A 22626-nucleotide genomic window follows, 5' to 3' on the forward strand; every position below is an offset into this window, starting at 1 on the left:
GGGAAGCCTGCTTCTCCCTGTCCCACTCCCCCTGCTTGTGTTCCCTCTCTCGCTATGTCTCTCTCTGTCAAATAAATAAATAAGATCTTGAAACGAACAAACAAACAAACAAAAAAAACAAACCAGGCTTTTGATGTCAGAGTTTCTAGAGTTGTTGATCTAGACAGTAAATGTCAGAAATTACGTACATTTTAGTAGTAGAAAAGCCCATCATTCATTTTCCTCAATTGTAAATTATATTTCATACTAAAATATTGCATGTGCAGTTGGGTCTTTTATGAGATAAATTCTCCAACTTAGATTTCATTTGGATTCATAGCCATCCTTTTTTTCTTTTTCTTTTCTGTATTCAATTGATTAAGCCCTATGTAAGTTGTGCTGTTTCTTAAAAGTGTAGCAAGGGTTTTATATAACTAAAAGTTATTTAAATGCTTATCGTATTTCATTATACTTGAAAATCCTTTATATAACTGTTGAATGGGTATGTTTAGTTTATTGGTTTTATGCTTGTTAGGATTGTTTTATTAAGCATCAGTGAAGTCTTGTATAGTTGTATGCTACTTTAAAACTGGTAACTGTTTAAAAATTCTTTGGTAATCACATATATATAGTTTCTTTTTGAAAAGCTGAATATTGAGATTCCTCACTTGGTTGTATCATAAAACTTTCTAACTTCTTTTTTAACTTTTTAAAAGTCTTTGCTTCTTTGGGTTGACATTTTTTTGGGGGGGAGGGTTAATAAATATTTTTTATACTTACACATAGGGATAAAATCAAGCTGTTAATTTGTGTATGTCTCTGAAATCTTTTAACCACTTCAAACTAGTTCTAAAACAGTCTGTATGGGAAGAATAATGCTGAATCAACAAATCAAATATAAACCGAAAGTCTAGCATTAGAATCTTAGATATGTTGTTACGGGACATATAGTTGTGTAATGTAGCAGTATTTTTTTTTTTTTTTAACCCTAAACCACAGATTCATTTCAATGGAATTTTGATCTCTGGATTGAATGAAAAGTACATTGTGCATTTCTTTTTGTTTAAATTTATTTGAGCTACAAGAGATGTTTCTGTAGTTTTAATATGCTGTAATTTACTAAGTCCGCTTTCATATTTTAAGCACCTAATGTATTCCAGGCACTTTAGTAGTCACTAGTAATAGACTAACTGAACAGACAGGTCCTTGCTGGTGAGGAGTTCATGGATTCATGAGAAAGGCAGGTGTTGGATTAGGAATAACAGCTGTGATAAATATTAAGAAAGGAATGTTCAGAAGATTGCTATGGGAGCATTGGGGATGCCATCTTGTCTGGAGGTTAGGGAAGGCCACTCTTAGGAGATGGCATTTAAACTGATCCTGGAAGGATGACAGAAGAGGAGGTGGTTAGCCAAAGAAGGGAGTGAAATGTGTTCTAGACAGAGGAAGCAGCATGTGCAAAGATACGAAGATGAGAAGTGGCATGTTCATGGAATTGAAGGGATTTCGGTATATGAGGGATCTTAAAATGTGAGGGAGTATGGTTCCAAATGAGGCTGTAGATGTAAGTAAGAGCCAGATCTTTGAGAGTTTATGTAAGTCATGGTAATGATTTTTTACTTAGCCTTGGAAGGTTTTTTTTTTTAAAGATTTTATTTATTTATTTGACAGAGACACAGCGAGAGAGGGAACACAAGCAGGGGGGTGGGAGAGGGAGAAGCAGGCTTCCCACTGAGCAGGGAGCCTGGTGAGGGGCTTGATGCGGGGCTCGATGTGGGGCACGATCCCAGGACCCTGGGAGCCGAAGGCAGACACTTAACCAACTGAGCCACTCAGGCGCCCCTGCCTTGGAAGGTTTTTAATGATAAGTGACTGTATAAGTTTTAAAAAGTTCAGTCTGGCTGCAAATGAAGAACAGTTTGGAAGGGAGTTAAACTAAATGCATTGAGGCTGTTGCACTAGTCCTCATGGGAGATGGTAGCCTGGATTAAGTTGGTATTAGAGGTGATGAAGGAGAGTGAGTAGATTTAAGATATTTATTTATTTATTTTTTAAGATTTTATTTATTTATTTGAAAGAGAGAATGAGAGCATGAGAGGGAGGAGGGTCAGAGGGAGAAGCAGACTCCCTGCTGAGCAGGGAGCCCGAAGTGGGGCTTGATCCCGGGACTCCAGGATCATGACCTGAGCCGAAGGCAGTCACTTAACCAACTGAGCCACCCAGGCGCCCTGATTTAAGATATTTTAAAGGTAGAATTTATTGGACTTGGTTGATACGTAGTTAGGTATAAAAGGAGGAGTTATAAGAGGACTGTTTTCTGGTTTGAGCAACTGAGTGGCTACTGGGTCCACTTATTTAGATAAGGAATATTGGAACAGCTATAAATTTGAGGAGAAATCGTAAGTTCAGTTTTGGACATGTTCTGTGAAATTCATGAGGAGGGCCTAGGAGAGAACTCTGCTAAATGCCAACAATTTAAGGTTGGTGGGGGGGGAAGCAAAGCCTGATGAGTGGTAAGAAAAGCAGAAAACCTGAGAGTGTGGTATCCTAGAAGCCAAGGGAAACAATGTTTCAAGGAGGGGAACAGTGAGTTGCTGCTTCTTGCTTTTGTTATGCTGAACATTAGCAATATTTCTAATCTATGTTATTTACCCTTTGAGTTTCTCTAGTTTTGATGATCTTGCTGGATCTAATTGCACAGGGTAGTCCAGATTTGGATACTTCATAGTCACATATAAATAGGGTAACAAGATAACTTTTTTTTGGTGTGAATTTCTAATGATTCATGAAAATAGCCAATATGTTTTTAGGCATTTTGGTTACAAGCGCCTATCGGCCAATATCTTTGACTAACCATCTCTACTAATTCTGTGGTGATTGATTACAAGGACACTAGTTATCTTTTTAGTATAGCATGGCTAATTTTTACTTAAATGTTTGAAGCACAGGGGTGCCTGGGTGGCTCAGTCGTTAAGCGTCTGCCTTCGGCTCAGGTCATGGTCCCAGGGTCCTGGGATCGAGCCCCACATCGGGCTTCCTGCTTGGCGGGAAGCCTGCTTCTCCCTCTCCCACTCTCCCTGCTTGTGTTCCCTCTCTCACTGTGTCTCTGTCAAATAAAGAAATAAAATCTTAAAAAAAAAAAAAAGTATGATGCACAAACACATTAATTAATTTAATTGTTAATTTGTATGCATTTCTGAAATCTTAAATTATAATCACTTTGTATTAGTTAAGTTCCAAAACTGTCGTTTCTGGGAGAATAATGCTGAAGCAGCAAACTATGTATGAACACAAAGTCTAGCATATCAAGAATCTTAGAAATGGTGGTATGGGACAAACAGTTGTGTTATGAGCAGTATTCATTGTTTTTTTGTTTTTGTTTTTGGTCCATAGTAAAACTGTTTGGACCGTGTACGTGACTCCCAAAGTCTTCTAACATTTCAGTTTTACAAATAGCTTATTCCCACTTGTCAAACTGAGTGAGCCTTTCACATTCTAAATCTTGAGAGACTTTAGAGATCACTTTGTCCAATGTAATATTGGATGATGTTTTTGAGATATGGTCATTCAGCTTCACTTCTATGTGTTTCAAGTCCCCAAATAGGAAATTTTACCTGTGCTTTCTGTGAACATTTAAGAATCTGCTGTATTGAAACCTTTGCTATCATATGCTGTTTTTTCTTTTTAGTAACTATAAAGTGATAAGATGAAGGTGGTATCTTTTTTTTTTAAGATTTATTTATTTATTAGAGCATGCACAAGTTCAGCGGGGAGGGGCAGAAGGAGATGGAGATAGACAATGTCAAGCAGACTCCCTGCTGAGCGTGGAGCCCAGTCCCACAATCCTGAGATCATGACCTGAGCCGAAATCAAGAGTCAGAGGCTCTCCTCACTGAACCACCGAGGCGCCCCGATGGTGGTATCTTCTTCCTAAGTTCTTGTCATTTAATCATCCAGTTGATCATAGTTATTAGTATTAAGTGTAGAGTAGAAATTCTTATCATTGTGTTCTTTTTCTTCTGGAAGTTGGGATAATCAGCGAGGCAAATCAAAAAGCTGTCAAGTGTTTTGCTGTAGCAGAGCAGCAGTACCTCTTCTTCATCAGAAACTTTATCTTAAGTGGGAGGGAGACTTAGGATAAGAACTGAGTATAGTACTCACCCATGGGGAAGAAAACGTGATATACTTGAATAGCCACAGTTGGATGGGTGGAGCCTGGGAGTAGAGCTTGGAGGAGGGGTTTGGATCCTCAGGCCTCTCTGGATCTGGATAGTTAAAAGGGGAACGAAAATGTGGATAGGAGTGGAATAATTGAGGAGCATAGGGAAGAGATAATGATAGGTTTTATCTTTAAAAAAAGAGAGATCTGAGGGGCGCCTGGGTGGGACAGTTGGTTAAGCCTCCAACTCTTGGTTTTGGCTCAGGTTGTGATCTTGGGGTTGTGAGAGCAAGCCCTGCATTGGGCTCTGTGCTAAGTGAGGAGTCCACTTGGGATTCTCTTTCCCTTTCCCTCTGCCCCTCCTACTTGTGTGCGCACGCTCTCTCAAATAAATAAATAAATCTTAAAAAAAGAGAGAGAGAGAGATCTGAAATACTGAGATTGAATGCAGAGGGGCAAATTCCCTTCTTCACTTTGCCCCAAAAAGGAAATAGGGAATATTGTAGTTTGAAGGGATATGGTCATAGAGATGTTTTAGGGTGTTTGCCACATGAAGAATAACCTGCTAGCTGCCCAGACAAGTCTTCATTAATTCAGCAAAGGTTTTGGAATCCCTTCTCTATGCTAGATTCTGTTCTCTTACCTTATCTTCTGCTCTCCTCCCCTGTTTTTTAATTTGTTATTTATTGATTGATTTTGAGGTAAAATTGGTGTATAACATTATATAAGTTTTAGGTGTACAACATTATGATTCGGTATTTGTATATACTAGAAGTAATCACCACCCTTAATCTAGTTATTGTCCATCACCATACAGTTGATCCCTTTTACCCACCTCCCAACTCCCTTCTCTTCTGGTAACCACCAGTCTATTCTCTGTATCTATGAGTTTGTTTTTGTTTTGTTTTATTTTTTAGATTCCATGTGTAAGTGAAATCATATGGTATTTGTCTTTCTCTTACTTATTTCACTTAGCAAAATACCATCAAGTTTCATCCATGTTGTTACAGATGGCAAGATTTCCTTCTTTTTTATGGCCAAGTAGTATTCCATCGCATAGATATACCACATCATCTTTACCTATTCATCCATCAGTGGACACTTGGGTTGTTTCCATATCTTGGCTATTGTAAATACTTAAGTAAACATGGGGTGCATATATCTTTTTGAATTAATGTTTGAGAGTTTGGTTCAGATTCAAGCTCTGATTTTATTTGTGTGATCTAGGTCAAATCAGCCTTATCTGATCTGTGAAATTAATAAATTTAGGTGATTTTTACGATTTTGTATGTTTGATTTATATTAAATATTGAGTAACTCTTAAATCCTGTCATTGTTTTAGTGTTTTATAGAGGTATACCTTGGAGATATTGCAGGTTTGGTTCCAGACCACTGCAGTAAAGCAAATATTGCAATAAAGCAAGTCAGATGAACTTTTTGGTTTCCAAGTGCATAAAAAAGTTATGTTTATACTATACCATAGTCTGTTCAATGTGCAATAGAATTGTATGTAAAAAAAAAATGTATATACCTTAATTAAAAAATATTTTGTTAAAAAATGCTAAATGCAGGGCGCCTGGGTGGCTCAGTCGTTGGGCATCTGCCTTCGGCTCGGGTCATGATCCCAGGGTCCTGGGATTGAGTCCCACACCGGGCTCCCTGCTTGGCAAGGGGCCTGCTTCTCCCTCTCTCACTCCCCCTGCTTGTGTTCCTGCTCTCGCTATCTCTCTCTCTGTGTCAAATAAATAAATAAAATCTTAAAAAAAAATGCTAAATGCATCATCTGAGCATTTAGCAAGTTGTAATCACTGATCACAGATCACCATAACAAATATAATAATAATGAAAAAGTTAGAACTGTAAGAATTGCCAAAATGTGACACTGAGATAGGAAGTGAGCAAAAGCTGTTAGAAAAATAGCACCGGTAGACTTGTTGGATGCAGGGCTGCTACAGACCTTCAATTTGTAAAATAAAAAACCACCCTATTTGCAAAGCATAATAAAGTGAAGCATAATCAAATGAGGTATGCCTGCGGGCTCCTGGCTGGCTTAGTCAGTTGGAGTATGGAGTATGGAGAGTCTTGATCTCGGGGTTGTAAGTTCAGGCCTCATGTTGAGTGTAGAGATAATAAAAAACAATGAGGTATGTCTATATTCAGTAGTTTTGCTTGCTAGTTGTTTAGTTAACATAGTTGCATAAAGTCAGAAGGTGTTTACAGAAACCTTTTTTTCCCCTGTCCAATAGATAAATCTATTTATTCTCAAGTAACGTAAAATACATGTAATCTTATGTTCTGTAATGATGCCATTATGGCAGATTCTTCCCCTTGGCTCTCCTTTTATGGGAAAGACTTAAACTAATGATCTGTTTGTCTTCTTACACAGGATAAAGTTACTCATTTTAGCTCAGGTTTTAGTTTCATTTTTATCTTCACTGAGGATTCTCACATACATTTTTTTGCTTGTTTAAAGTAATTTACCTTGGGGACAATAGTTAAGCCTGGAACTAGGTCTTTCAAACTGTATAGCCCTAGAATTTCTGGGGTGGTTGCCTCAGGTACTGCCCAGTGGGGTGCCCGTGGGCGGACTGTGCCCTTTCCCCTTCTACCAACCCGTTCATTTTATCCTTTAAAAATATATATATATTGGCTTTTAAAAGATCATTTGAAAAAAGGATTTTTCTGTTTCAAAAATTGTGCTAGTGGAAGTAAACTAGATATATGACTCATAGTAGTATGGTATTAAATGTTGGCAGCTTGTCTTAAAAAATAATTTGGATGGAGACTCAAGGATCTTTATTAAGAATAAAGTGAATGTTGGGGCACCTGGATGGCTCAGTTGTTAAGCATCTGCCTTTGGCTCAGGTCACGATCCCAGGGTCCTAGGATCGAGCCCCACATCGGGCTCCCTGCTCGGCAGATAGCCTGCTTCTCCCTCTCCCACTCTCCCTGCTTGTGTTCGCTCTCTCGTTGTGTCTCTCTCTGTCAAATAAATAAATAAATCTTTAAAAAAATAAAAGAATAAAGTGAGTGTTAAGAGATAACATCTAGAGACATCAGGGATGTCCTGTTAAGTAGTACAGTTTTATTTCTAGGAGTCATTGAGCCAGGTCTGCCATAGACCTGTTCCATTTAGACATGATAGACCTCTGTTTTTGATGACAGTCTTGGTCTTTGGGACTGCTGGATTACACTGATGTACTTTTAAGCAAGGCTTTTGCTCTCAGGGTTCTTCCCTGTGTTACCAAGGTACTTCATTAGTTGAGGCTTTTGTTCTAATATGACTTCAGTTCAAGGGATGTACCCTTTATCGTTTTCTTCTGAGAATCAGAGCCATACTCTCATTAGCCAAAATAGCAACTGTATGGACAAAGGCAACTTCTTTTTACTCTGTATTCTTACTGTTCTAACTGTTGTAATATACAGGAAAGGTACTTCTTTATATAAAGATGTAGAGGGTACATGACGTTCCAGAAATTTTTATAGAGTCATATCCTAAACAAAATTTATTTTGTTGTTCTGCACCAAAGGTAGTTCAGGTACCTTTACTGTTTGTTTGGTTTAGACGTAGAGTGCTTTTCTAAAGCCTAGAAAGGAAAACCAGCTGTTATTACCATATGGTACAACTAGATCTTCAAAGCAGTGAAGCTAGAGAATTGGAATCTGTTTGGTATGTTTTTTCAAATTACTGTCATTTGTTAACTGATTTTGCCCTCCTATAATTTCACTCCATTCTTTACAGCTTTACTGTAGTGCCACTGAGGAAAACAAGAAAGAATTGCAGTAGAAATACTATAATCAAGATGAGAGACAAAATACTGTTGATCAGTAGAATCAATATAGTGGTTAAATCTAAGAGTAGAAAAGCATTCCAGGTGCAAGTAATGTTCTTTAACAGAGCATCTTCCATGCCAAAGAAAATCTAAAGTTTATCTTTGATGACAGTGTGGTATATAGTAATAATAATAATAATAAAATTAAACTTACTGAAAGAAACATTGTAAAAGGAGACAGAGGTTAGCCTTTTTCTTGAAAGTGGCTTAACCATTAATAAAGAAAATTTCTTATGGTGGTATTATAAAATTTTTACTGAAAATTAAATAAGGTTATATTTTTATCTCTTTATTTGCATTTGTTCAGATTTTAAAAGATGACTTGTTTGCGGAGACTGATAATATTATATTAAGACTACTACAGCACTCAGCGTGTATTAGCTTGACTTTTTAAATCACATGCTTGAGATGCATTTGTGTTATGGTAGACAGAGCAAGATGCAGCAACCAAATACTGGAGTTCTAGTCCTAATTCTAGTCTTGTGACCTTGAGTCATACCCTTTGATAAAAATATTCATCATACCTCCTTTGCAGCGTTACTCTGAGGATAATATGTAGTAACATAGGTAAAAATGCTGTGAAAATCATAAACCTATATACATTTGGGAAGAATGTTTTAATCTCATTATCATTACAATGTCACTATCTCAATTGGTTCTCTTGGAGCTTTTATCACTAAGAAGGATATCTCTGGCCACACAATTTTTTTTATACTCCAGCTCTTTTGAATACAATCATTTTTAAAATTTACTTATTTCTTTTTATTATGGCAAAATAACATATGATTCATAGATTGTGACAGACTTGAATTCAATCTGGCTTCTTTCTATCATTTACCTGCCTTTCAGGCTCACTATCGTTCCATTCCCTCTTCTGTTGATACATGTTTTAGATGCAAATTAATGTTAATAAAAGCAGTGCATTTGGGGGGTATGATCTAAGTTTGATTTTTTGTTTTATTATCTATACTGCTACTTGATTGTGCATGGATAATTGAGAACTGATTTTATATATAGTTTAGTCCAATTTAAATCAGTATGGAGAATAACGTTTTGTACATGTGAGATGATTTTCTTATGCTGTCAGTATCAGGGTTGGAAGGGACCTACTTCAAGTGTTTTTAAATTCTTTCTGTTATAACTTCCCTCTAGGGTTCCTGTGTGCTTAAACATTTTAAGTGATGTAAAACTATTTTTGTGGGGGTAGGGAGTGTAGGATAGATTACTGAGTTTAAATGTCTTTCTGAAGCTTATACTCCCCTTTTTTGCATATAGAGTATACTCTTGCTTATAATGGTTATAGGGTATAACAGTTTTGCTGAATAATAAATCTTGGATGATAAATATACTAAGCCCTTGGACATTTAGTGTTTTAGTCTGTTTAGTGAAGATGCTCTTTTTCAGATAGTATTTGTACAGGTAGTTAAAAGTATATATAATGATAAGTTAATGATTTTTCAAAATATTGTGATCCTTTAAAAAATAATGTATTTATTTATACCTGCATATATGATCAAGAATTTCCTGTCTGTTAGTTAGCAAAAGAAATTTTATGAAAAGACGGGATGGGCAGTAAGAATTCAGGCAGGATTCCTGTTTGTTCAGGGTAGTCTATTTTTAACTTTGCGGAATTCCCGTTTAGAAGATATGTTTGACTTTTTGATTACTGCTGCCAGGAGATGGAAAACTTCAGGCCCTAAGGATCCTTTTCCTAGTCTAGAGTCCTTGTCACAGCACCTGGGACGCTGTAGGAGTTTTTTGGTGAGAGTTTTAGGCAAGTAGAAAATGAATACAGCCTCAAAAGAGTGCCAAGATTGACATGAAGTTAAAAGGAAAATAGAAAATAGAAAAATTTGAAAAAGGGACACAACTTTCTGAAGCTAATGAGTATACCCTGTTGACCCTTATTTACTTGAAAAATGAGTTTTTTTGGGGCGCCTGGGTGGCTCAGTCGTTAAGCGTCTGCCTTTGGCTCAGGTCATGATCCCAGGGTCCTGGGATCGAGCCCCGCATCGGGCTCCCTGCTCGGCCAGGAGCCTGCTTCTCCCTCTCCCACTCCGCCTGCTTGTGTTCCCTCTCTAGCTGTCTCTCTCTCTCTCTGTCAAATAAAAAAAAAAAAAAAAAAATGAGTTTTTTTCCTTTAAGATAAACTTTACTGAAGTATAATTTATATATATTTTTTAGTATATGTGCTGCTGAAGTGAGCACAAAGTATAATTTACATAAAATAATATACAGTTGGCCCTTGAACAGTGTGGGAGTTAGGGGCGCCAACCCCTCGATGCAGTCAGAAATCCACATACAACTTCTGACTCCTCCAAAACTCAACGACTGCTGTAGACGGGAGGCCTTATTGATTATATAAACAGTTGATGAACACATACTTTGTATGTATTATGTACTGTATTCTTAAAGTAAGCTAGAGAAAAAATGTTACTAAGAAAACAGTACTGCACTGTATTTATGGGGAAAAAAATCCGTGGGTAAGTGGACCCATGCCCTTCAGATCTGTGTTGTTGAAAGGTCAACTGTACTCATTTCAAGTGTGTAGTATGAGTTAGGTTTTGACAAATGTATATATTTGTGTAACTGCCATTCAAATCAGGATATAGAATATGTCCCTCATAGCAAAAAAGTTCCTTCATCCGCCTTTGCTCTTAGTCTCTCTTCACCCCAGGCAACCACCGATCTGCTTTCTGTCACTGTAGATAGGTTATTGCCTATTCTAGAATTACATATCTATGGAATTATACTATATATATTCTTTTGTGTCTTCACAAAAGTACATATTTTTAGTAGTTTGACATTTTTTATTGCTGAGTAGTTTGCCATTGTATGAATAAGCCACAGTCTTTTTATCTCTACTTGTTGATATTGACTGAAAAACTGATTTCCAGTTTTTGTATATTTTGAATGAAATTGCAATGGACATTTGTGTCCAATTTGTTTTTGTGGACTTACGTTTTATATTTTCATTTCTCTTGGGGTAGAATTGTGGGTCATAGGGTTTTTATATGTTTAACTTTAAAAAAACTGTCAGTTTTCCAAAGTGATTGCACCATTTGATACTCTACCAGCAATGTGTGACAGTTCAGTTACTCTACATCCTACTAACATTTGGGGGTTGCTATTTGAACACTTAGGTTCAGATTCATTGAGGAGAAATTGTGCTGTGTGCAGACTTTTATGACAATTATAAAAGAGACTTGATCTACTTTTAAGAGTTTAGTAATGATAGCTAATTAGTTGCCATTTATTTTGCAGCTCCTCTGTGCCAGGTGCTGTGTTAATGACTTTACATGCGTTATAAGCTGTCATTCTTACAAGGGTTTTACAAGACAGAACGTATTGTCTTTATTTAACAGAACGGAATCCTGGGCTAGTAGATTTTAGGCATAAGATTTGATTCATAGTTTGATTCAAACCCTAGATTCTTTATTTAATTTCACCTCAATATTTTGGTCTTTCTCTTTCCTTTATAGAGGACCATTGAGAATGAGTATGATTTCAGCTAATATCATGGTCTTTTGGCTTCTCTCTCTCTTTTTTTTAAAAATATGTTTATTTATTTTGACAGAGAGAGAGAGACAATGAGAGAGTGAACACAAGTAGGGGGAGTAGGAGTGGGAGAAACAGGCTTCCCGTCGAGCAGGGACCCTGGGATCATGACCTGAGCCGAAGGCAGACGCTTAATGACTGAGCCACCCAGGTGCCCGGTCTTTGGCTTCTCAAATTGAGGATGGTCTAATGATAATTAGAAGAATTAGAAGCCGTAGGGAAAACATACAGGAGTTGAAAGGGGATGTGTGTGTATGTATACGTAAAAGAGCATGCATACTTGCTTTTCTGAAGGAGAGTCATTAATATAGATGCCACTTTTTAAATGTATTGTTTAAGTTGTGAAAAGTAGGGGAAAATGGCAAAGCTGCAGAATTACTAAAGAGGGAAGACAGGTAGTGGTGAATAATAGTAATTGGGTCAAGAAGCTTGTTTTTATGTCCAAGCAACTTAGTTGCTGTTGGAATTAACTTGTTTTACCCCATATAGGAATCAGCCTATCGGCATTTAATTTTTAATGTATCTTAGACAGTTACTGTTTAATTACATATAATTTAGATTTGTATCACAGCTACTAGGTTGAATTTTGGAGCGAAATTTTTATAAGAAAAATCTTGTAAAGTGTATTTCCAAGTAGACAAATGGTGTGAAACAGTTTATATTTTGCAGACTTTTTAATAAAAAAAAGTTTAAAATTGGGATCCTTTTAATTTCATTTTTTCCCTTTTCCACCCTGTTTTGCAGACATTTCAACCTACGAATGAAGAGGGATACATCCCTTTTCAGTGATGAATTTAAAGTAGAAACATCAAATGAAGTACTTGATTATGATACCTCTCATATTTACACTGGACATATTTATGGTAAGTTGAATCTTAGAAGAATTCCTTTCTTTAGTTTTTTTCTACACAAAGAAATGCATGTATTTTGAGCTATAGGCATATATTTCAGAGAGGTGGGATAAATCCCGAGGAGATTTAAATATATCACGAAGGATAACAGTCTTTGAAGAATAAAGTAACCCTTGGACCTATCTCTATATGTATATTTAATATTGGATTATACAGTGCCTGGCTTTTGAAAGATACGTAGTTTTGATTCTCTCAATACCTACAAACTGTTAATTTTTTAAAAAGTTTTTATGGGCCCAGCACGCTTCCGTTGCGCCACTCTGCTCCTTTTTAAAAAGTTTTTAATGACTAATTTTCTGATCTTTCAAGCAAAACATTACCTGTGTTTTATAAGAAGAGAGAAGAAACTTTTTTTTTTTTTTTTTAAAGATTTTATTTATTTATTTGAGAGAGAGAGAGAGAGAGCGCACATGAGGGGGGGAGGGTCAGAGGGAGAAGCAGACTCCCTGCCGAGCAGGGAGCCCGATGTGGGGACTCGATCCAGGGACTCCAGGATCATGACCTGAGCCTAAGGCAGTCGCTTAACCAACTGAGCCACCCAGGCGCCCTAGAGAGAAGAAACTTAAAGGGAAACTATAAAGATCATCTTAACAGCCAAAAATAATGTGACAAAGTCATTCATAAAAAAATCCTTTCAGGGCCTTCCTGCCTCAGAATCTATTTGCTGTGTTCACAATTCTAACAAATTTCCCTTACTACAACTGATTAAGAAGGTACTGGGGGGATGGGGAGCACACTTAACCCAAGAGAAAGTTACATTTGACAGTTTAGTAGTGTGGAAAGAACAGTCAAAATCTTCTGGAGGTACTAGAGAGGGTCAAAATATTGTTATAACTGTATGTTAATAAATACTGAAGATGATTCTCAGTTATTAAGACAAAGTTAACTGAAAGTTAAATTTCATTTCTACATATTAGAGAGATTTCCACTCAAAATCATAACATTATGGAAAATTGTTTAAAAATGTTTCTAATTTTTTATTATGCCAGATAAATGAGGCATTAATAAATAAAAAGTCTTATGTACTCTTGTAGTTTTGTAAACAAAGGAAAGTGTTTTTCCGTCAGTCTAGGCTTTTAATATTGAACCATTATTCCTTTTTTTTTTTTTTAAAGATTTTTATTTATTTATTTGACAGAGAGAGACACAGCGAGAGAGGGAACACAAGCAGGGGGAGTGGGAGAGGGAGAAGCAGGCTTCCCGCGGAGCAGGGAGCCCGATGCGGGGCTCGATCCCAGGACCCTGGGATCATGACCTGAGCCGAAGGCAGACACCCAACGACTGAGCCACCCAGGCGTCCCTTGAACCATTATTCCTTTGATCATTTATCTTTTTGGGCAGATAACTTTGTAGTGTCTGCCCTTCTTTGCTAGGCGATGGTCAAGAAAAGTACAAGACTAAATGAGTTTGCAGATAGAAATCATGTCATTTAAAATACCAGTGTCTTGGGTTCTTAGCATCAGTCCTTAGTTAATTCAGTCAATTAATTAATGTTAATCTATAATTTAGAAATTGTGGAAAGCCTGATACTTATTTTAATGAGAAAATTTTAACAGGTAAATTTAACTTTTAACGTACCATCCTCCTACTTTCCACTTCATGTCATTTGATGGTTGGCGCTCAGCTTTTCTTTGCAAATATCTCAAAATACCCTTTTTTCCCTGTATTTTCTTTCACTAGGGAAGTATAATTGATGGGACAGTATTACAAATCCAATATCTTAAGAAGGATTGTTGGTATGCTTTTGTTCAAACTACTTCTGAAATAATTGGTACTTTCTTACTTAAAAAATGTATTTATAAAAAAAGGAAGCCAAAAGTTTCATGCAGATTATATCAGTGGGAAAAGAACTTTTTTACTTATGGTAATTAGAGCAAAACCTCAGAAGATACTTTCTTTTCTTTTCTTTCTTTTCTTTCTTCTCTCTTTTTTTTTTTAAATGCGGGGCTTGAACTCGTGACCCTGAGATCAGGACCTGAGCTGAGATCAAGAGTCAGACGCTTAACTGACTGAGCCACCCAGGCACTCCTCAAAAGATACTTTAATATCTTTATTTTGGAAGTGCATATTTTATCAGTGGATCTGCTTGCCTCTTTCTGAGCTTAAGTTAATTTAACATTTATTGAATGACTATTGAATTCTTGCCAGGTACTGTGCTTAGATGCTGGGAATATGATTGTCAGTGAGACAGATGTTCTATTTCTCACTGTTGTTATCTAGTAATTGTATAGATTTTAACTAAGTACTAGTTGCTGTTCACGTCTCAAATTCCTCTTGATATATTTTATGTGAAAATTAATTTCCCCAATAAATTTGTATTCAGGTTTTTAAAATATATTAGAATGGCTTTTTAAAGGAGAATGAATTTAACATTTCCATGCAAATTAATTTTTCAAGTGTTTGTTGCTTTCATTAATAGGTGAAGAAGGAAGTTTTAGCCATGGGTCTGTTATTGATGGAAGATTTGAAGGATTCATCCAGACTCGTGGTGGCACGTTTTATGTTGAGCCAGCAGAGAGATATATTAAAGACCGAACTCTGCCCTTTCATTCTGTCATTTATCATGAAGATGATATTAGTAAGTACTTAAATTAAAGGCATATAAATAGTTAAAAGTATGTGGAGACATACGAAGCCTGAGTTGTTTTCTTTCCTAAGCTATTAAACAGGCTAGAAAATAGTTTCACAGCCAAAGTCTCAATTTAACAAATAGTAGACCTATATAAAGAGGTAATTTCCTTGTCAGTCCATGCCAGTCCTACTTTGTTGATATGATACAACCAGTTCTATTTGAACTATGAGTCAACCAACTCTGATTGAAATGGAAATTCTATATTCTGATATCAGCCAGTCATTTAATGCTATAATGCCTTTGTGTGTGTGGCTTTCCTTCTAATGTAAATTTCAGGGTGGGTATTTGTGTACTATTATGTAGTATTTAAGAAATATTTTAGATATTTTTGTAATTCTAAATCCTTCGAGTATTTCTTTTTGGAATCTTGAAATAATGATTTTACTTCAGCTTGGTAAGACTCCAGGTTTATCATGATGGATTTTGTCCTCTATCCTGGTTTTTATATGATGGTAATTTGTTGGGAGAGTTCTTTTTCTGTGTTTTAAGGGTAGAAAATGTACTTAGACTTCACCGTTTAATTTTACCATTGTCCATATATTCACAGTCATCCAGTCACAAGAATGCTTTACTGAAATACCACAGAAATACATTCCTCTAATTTATAATGCCTCTTGAATACTCATATTTTATTTTTGACTATAATTAGACTAGTCTCTCATTTTTTGCCTATTTTCCTAACTTGGCTCCTTCCTTCTGGCTTCATTTTCTGTTCTACAGCCAGAAATTTATTGTCAGTAATTTCATTCTCACTCCTAATAATGTACTGGAAAGCCTAACCATCTTGGCTTTTTGCTCCATCAGCTCTGACAGTTTCCATACTTCTTCAGTCTATCCAACTGCTTGTTATCTCTGATGCTGGATTGCTATAGAAAATAGTATAATTATTCTCGATAGGATGCATTTATGATTTTAGCTACTTGCTAACTCATAAATTCGTTAATGCTACTTGCCTATATCTATATATACATACTTTTAATGCTCCTTGCCTTTATTTTTATTCATCCCTGTTTGATTCCTTTTCCAGTTTCCCCTCCTGGTGTTTAGATTTTTCTCAAGCTCATGCTATAGTCCTTCTTAACAAGCTGGAATATGAATTCCTTTGCCTTCCTTTCTTTCTGTCAACAGAATTACTATCTACTTGATTTGTATGTTACTTTGTAATTTTTTTAGTAATTTAATCTTCTTGCAGGTTTACCTTTCCTGTCAGAGTGTATAAATTCTCCAAATGTGGTTTCTGTTTCTTTTGCTCCTTTAACATTGCAAATATTATTTAATCTCTGGAGCAGACTCTTTATAGACACTTAATAAAATCTTGAAACATTTTCCTTATAATGTTTTCTCAAAATCAAACAAGGCCTTATGGGAAAGGAGGGAGAGGAGGAGAGTATGGACAGATTTTAAACTCCTGTTTTTATTTGTATTATAATCAGACTTTATCCTTTGCTGATTTATACTTCCCATAAGCACCCTATACTGTGTTCGTTCTGCCTTTTATGATTTCTATTATTACATCTCTCTCATTTCCTTCCTTCTCCTATCTACTTGTAAGTAAGTTAAACATATTCTGCTCCTTTTTTGCATTTTTATTTCTTCCTGTCCTATAATTGCATTTTTCCACTTTCCATCTTAGAGTAACTTCCAAATATCTTCCTTTATGTCAGCCTTTCTTTTCCCTCAAAGATGAGGACTTAGCTTGGAGGATCAATGACACTGGATGTGACTGAGTTTTCTATTCCTTTTGGCATTTAACTTTACCATTGATTTCAGCTCTTATTTTTTACTTGTCCAATTAAAATGTATGTTCATTAAAAAAAATGAATGTTCATGCTAAGGAGGCCTTTTCTTTTTGTTATTATTATTTAATTATAGCTTAAAAATAGTAATGTTTAGAGTGATTTTGTTTGTAATTTTTTCCCATCCATTTGAAAATGTAAAAACTTTCCTTCGCTTGAACGGCAAACCGAACAACTGAGTTGTTCAGCAGGCTGTAGTTTGCTTACCCCTCCCTCTTCTAGAGGATGGATAGATAACTTACTTTTTTTTTAAATTTTATTATGTTATCTTAATCACCATACATTACATCATTAGTTTTTGATGTAGTGTTCCATGATTCATTGTTTGCGTATAACACCCAGTACTCCATTCAATATGTGCCCTCTTTAATACCTATCACCTGGCTAACCCATCCCCCCACACCCCTCCCCTCTAGAACCTTCAGTTTGTTTCTCAGAGTCCATAGTCTCTCATGGTTTGTCTCCCCCTCCGATTTCCCCCCCTTCATTCTTCCCTTCCTACTATCCTCTTTTTTTTTTTTTTTTTAAGCATATAATGTATTATTTGTTTCAGAGGTACAGGTATGTGATTCATCAGTCTTACACAATTCACAGCGCTCACCGTAGCACATACCCTTCCCAATGTCCGTCACCCAGCCACCCCATCCCTCCCACCCCTCCACCACTCCCAACAACCCTCAGTTTGTTTCCTGAGATTAAGAATTCCTCATATCAGTGAGATCATATGATACATGTCTTTCTCTGATTGACTTATTTCGCTTAGCATAATACCCTCCATTTCCATCCACGTCGTTGCAAATGGCAAGATTTCACTTTTTGTTTATTTGTTTTTTGATGGCTGCATAATATTCCATTGTATATATATACCACATCTTCTTTATCCATTCATCTGTTGATGGACATCTTGGCTCTTTCCATAATTTGGCTATTGTGGACATTGCTGCTATAAATACTGGGGTGCACATACCCCTTCGGATCACTACATTTGTGTCTTTGGAGTAAATACCCAGTAGTGCAATTGCTGGGTCGTACGGTAGCTCTGTTTTCAACTTTTTGAGGAACCTCCATACTGTTTTCCAGAGTGGCTGCACCAGCTTGCATTCCTACCAACAGTGTAGGAGGGTTCCCCTTTCTCTGCATCCTTGCCAACATCTCTTGTTTCCTGACTTGTTAATTTTAGCCATTCTGATTGGTGTGAGATGGTATCTCATTGAGGTTTTGATTTGGATTTCCCTGATGCTGAGCAATGTTGAGCACTTTTTCATGTGTCTTAGATAACTTACTTTTAATTGGCTCTTTAACCTTTCCGTGTAGAATACCTAAGGTTATGGTACTAGTAAGTACTACTATGGTAGTAGTAAGAAAAGTTATTACTGTTTAATGTGTCCTGTCACTATATAAAGTTTTTTGCTTACATTACTTCATTTAATCTTTATAATAACACTATAAAGTGTAATAGGCACACATATCGTATCCCCTTGTCCCCAGCTTTATAGATGAGGAAAATTAAGGTTTAGAAAACTTATGTCACTTGATAATGGATCTTGTGTTCTTAAGCATGTGCTCGTCTGCTTCACTTATGGTAGAAAGCTGTAAATTCTAACATTGCTCCAAGGATTTCTGGGGCTCTTCTGAAATCTATAAGCCTTTCTAAAATGGCACATTTGCATCTATTGTTGTTTTAAGCCAAATTCTCTCCTCACTGATTTAGCAGTGGATGTTCTACTTTGCAACTAATTAATAGGGGAAGGACATTCCTTTAATGTATATTATTATTTTCATATAATTTGCTTAAGTGCCAATAATTTACTTTCACAACTAAACTACTATGTGATTGTTTAGATCACTGTGTATATGCTTGAGTGAATTTAGTATCCCTGTATGTTTATTCTCAGCAGAAGCAAATGACAGGTGAAGTATACCAACTTAGGGTAGGCGTTCTGATGAGAATTTGGCTACCCTTCTTTTAATAATTGTTTTTGCAACTGTAGGCATAAGTGTATGAAGCCACCATGGAAAATGATATTGCTGTTCTAGAGAATCTTAGGGAATATGGCTTCTGAGGCAGTACCAGAACACAGAGACAGTTTGCAGTGAAAATGTTCAGTAACTTCTGGGCGCCTGGGTGGCTCAGTCGTTAAGCGTCTGCCTTCGGCTCAGGTCATGATCCCAGGGTCCTGGGATCGAGCCCCGCATCGGGCTCCCTGCTCAGTAGGAGGCCTGCTTCTCCCTCTCACACTCCCCCTGCTTGTGTTCCCCCTCTCACTGTCTCTCTCTCTGTCAAATAAACAAATAAAATCTTTAAAAAAAAAAAAAAAAAGAAAAGAAAATGTTCAGTAACTTCTCTAGGTGCTTATTGATACTCTTATGTGATGGTGATAACCACATGTATTTATCAGCTTAAAATTCATACTTGTTCAGTTCTGTACTTAGGTGGTAAAAAGTACTTTCTCCTAGGACATAGAAGCGTGAACAGTTACAACAAGTTAAGAATACCACTTAGTCCTTTGTTCATGGTTGATTTGGAGATCAGACAGATAATCTACATAAGCAGTCTTGCTATCTTATGTATTTATATTCAGACATTACACTAGGAATTCATTGATGTGGATATAACTGGTTTCAGCAGCTTAGGGAGTCTTATAATTATGGATTTAAAGGTGACCTTGTAGATCAACTAGTTAAAAGGGCTTCAGGGTTTAATTCATTTGCTCAAGAACATAACAAATTAGTGGCAGACATGGTAGGAAAAAAAGCACAAGAGGTAACGTGTCAGAGAACTGAGGCATGCTGTATATATGAGAAAAGAGTTAGAAGGGAAATCGGGATGATGCACTAGAATAGCTTCGTGACCTTATGGGAAGGTCTTAACTTTTTTAATGCAAGTAAGTAGGTCTTATTTTCTATGTATAATATGAGGGTGTTAGACCAGATTTTGAATATCCCTTATCTCTTCGAAAATTGGATGATATCTAACTACTTTTCCTCTAGAGCTGGAGATATTTTTGATTTTGCTGATTATCAAACGACTATATAAAATATTTTTGGCCGTTGATGAAGTAGAAGTGTGTCTACCACCATTAACATTTTTCTTTTAAATAGTTGCATCATAATCTCTTGTTTCATTGGTGAATATATTATTTACCAACCCATCAACTAAATGGACATTTAGATTGTTTCCCCTTTTTTACTATAGACATTGCTGTGGTATACATTATCTTCAAAACTGCTCATGTAAAGTATACTATTTGGTAATTTTTTGACACATCTGCAGAACTGTTACCATAATCAATATAGTGTATGTATCCATTGCCCCCAAAAGGCTTCCTCCTACTCAGTGTAATCCTTCTCTTCTTCTCAACCCTTCTTTCCTCAAGTACTGAACTGCAGGCTTGTTTGCATTTTGTAGAATTTTATGTAAATGCACTTATGTATTATGTAGTCTTAAAAAAATCTGGCTTCTTTAGCATAATATTTTTGAGATTCATCCATATTGTTTGTGTATATTAATAGTGCATTCCTTTTTATTGATGTAGTATTTTATTGTGTGGATAACATCTTTATGCATTTGCCTGTTGATGGACATTTGGGTTGTTTCTGTTTTGGGTTATTAAAAATAAAACAACTCTAAAGCTTTTGATAAACTCATCAATTATTGATTGATTAAAGATCATTTTACATATGATACATTTTGGAAAAAAAAAAAAGGATATAACAAATACTACGGACTTTTACTGTCTTGGTCTAATACCTGAGCTCTAGAGAGGGGACGTTTTGGAAATTTAAGATGAGCCTTATGGAAGCAAGAGAGCAGAAGGAACATTCATCTTATGCGAGTTGTGTATAGATTCTGTCTCCCCCAAACCAATACTCATCCTTCAAAACGCAGTTCAGAAATAGTCTAGAAGCCTTTCTGGCTCCTCACTTTTGGCTGTACCTCTCTTTACTGCCGTTTATATATTGGTGAGTCCTCGTTGTGTTTTGAATCCAGCAGTTTACAGGTCAGTGGGCCATATGATTGACCTCTGGGAAGAGGCATGGAAGGAAAACAGCTGTTGACTGGTTGAGTACATTAAAATCAACCAATATTTAACTTTATTAACTGTGGATGATTGAAGCAACACTTAACACTTAGGGAATTAGTATTTAAATGGATACTTGTTTATATGTCTAATACCCCGCTAGACTGTAAGCTCTTTGAGGGTCTGTACTCTGTGTCTGTTTATTCTTGTGTTGCTGATGTTTGGTAACTAATAAGTTTTTTTCCTCTCATTACTTGTTTTGTAAATAAATTAATGCAATTAAGAATAACATTGATATACAATTAGGAATTTATGTGCATACATGCCCTAATTTTGAACAAGGTCTGTGTTATAGTGAATCTGTAAAGTAGTTAGAGATTTAGAATACACTTTCATGTAGAAACAGTTTTTAAGTTGCAGACAGTTCCTACTTATTGCAGGTGGAATGAAGGCTAATAGGAGGATATTGTAGTCAGCAGTTTATAGGTCTTTGATTAATGGATGACCTTTGAAGAGGAATGGAAACCAGCTGCTGACTGAAAAATTAAATTCAACAAGTGTTTGTTGATTTGTGTATGTACAGGAAGGATTAAGACTTAAAGAAATCCATCAGGGGAATCTTCAGTCAGTAATCTAGTCAGAATGTGATAAATGCTTAACTGAAATGTCATCAAAGCACTGAGGGTAGTACAAACTGAAGAAGCCTTAGGGATACTTAGGAAGACTTCTTAGGGGAGATGGCATTTGACTTGAACCTTGAACATAGGGTAGACTTTTGGCTGTTAGAAATAAGAATAAGAATCTCTGAAGACAGGAGAAAGGTAGCTGTAACTCTGGCTGCAGTAATATTTGTTTTTAGCTGCCACAGCTCAGGAATTTCAGAAAGGAAAGGAAACTGGCATCTTCTTTGCCCTGGACTCACCCATTTTCTGTGTATAGGGGTATAGTCCCAGATTGAATAAATGGAAATAATGGTCATATTAAATCAGTATAAATGTTCATTACAGGTTTCAGCTATAAGTTTTACAGGTTTAATGATTGATTAATTATTTTAAAATTTGAGTGTAGTTGACATGATTAATTTATTAATATCATTTGAGTGCATAATTTGTGTAAGACACTTTCAAATACTGTGGACACAGAGGTTCTTATCCTAATGCATCTTAGAGTCTAGTGATTCTGTTTATAATTGATCGGAATAATGGAGCAACATTGCTCCTGTTGACCTGATGCCCATGATCTACTTGGCCCCCCAACACTAACCCTTTCTTCTTAAAAACCAGAGGTGGGAAAGGACATGCCTCACCCAGCTTCCCATCTCTCTTTCCTGGGAGATCAGTGTTGTGAGTACAGGTGGAAAGGGGGACCACCTTCAGCTTCCTCTCCTTCCCAGGGACAGTCATACTATGCTTCTCTTCCCATGCTCTCCACACCCTCCCCAAACAGAGACTGGATGTGGGGAATGGGGACAGGGTGTTCGGGAGAAAGGGACTCCTATCTCCTGGAGTTTGAAGAGGGAAGGACATTTGGGGTTTGCCTTAGCCATTCTTTTATTCCTCCAAACTCATCCTCTGTCCTAAAAAAACAAAAGAAAAACAAAAAAAAGCAAAAAACCCACCTTTTCCTTTTACTCTTCTTCAGTGAATCCTTGTTGATTTTTGACAACTTTGGGGGAATAAACAGCATTTTTGTGGGCAAGGACCCTACCCACCTACCCTCTAGATATTAACAACTTT

At 36.4% G+C, this 22626-nt stretch overlaps 1 protein-coding gene across 3 annotated transcripts in view; it reads left to right on the top strand.

Annotated features, from left to right (window-relative positions):
• The window catches only part of ADAM10 (ADAM metallopeptidase domain 10), a 135460-nt gene that overhangs the window by 43941 nt on the left and 68893 nt on the right, over positions 1-22626 (top strand). For all 3 annotated transcript variants that reach the window (XM_036107032.2, XM_078079275.1, XM_036107034.2), the window contains exons 3-4: positions 12274-12392; positions 14860-15018. In XM_036107032.2, the coding sequence (XP_035962925.1) occupies positions 12274-12392; positions 14860-15018 (278 nt within the window). The remainder of the gene's footprint in view (positions 1-12273; positions 12393-14859; positions 15019-22626) is intronic.

Source organism: Halichoerus grypus, chromosome 8 (assembly GCF_964656455.1).
Source record: "Halichoerus grypus chromosome 8, mHalGry1.hap1.1, whole genome shotgun sequence".
NCBI classification, from domain to species: domain Eukaryota; kingdom Metazoa; phylum Chordata; class Mammalia; order Carnivora; family Phocidae; genus Halichoerus; species Halichoerus grypus.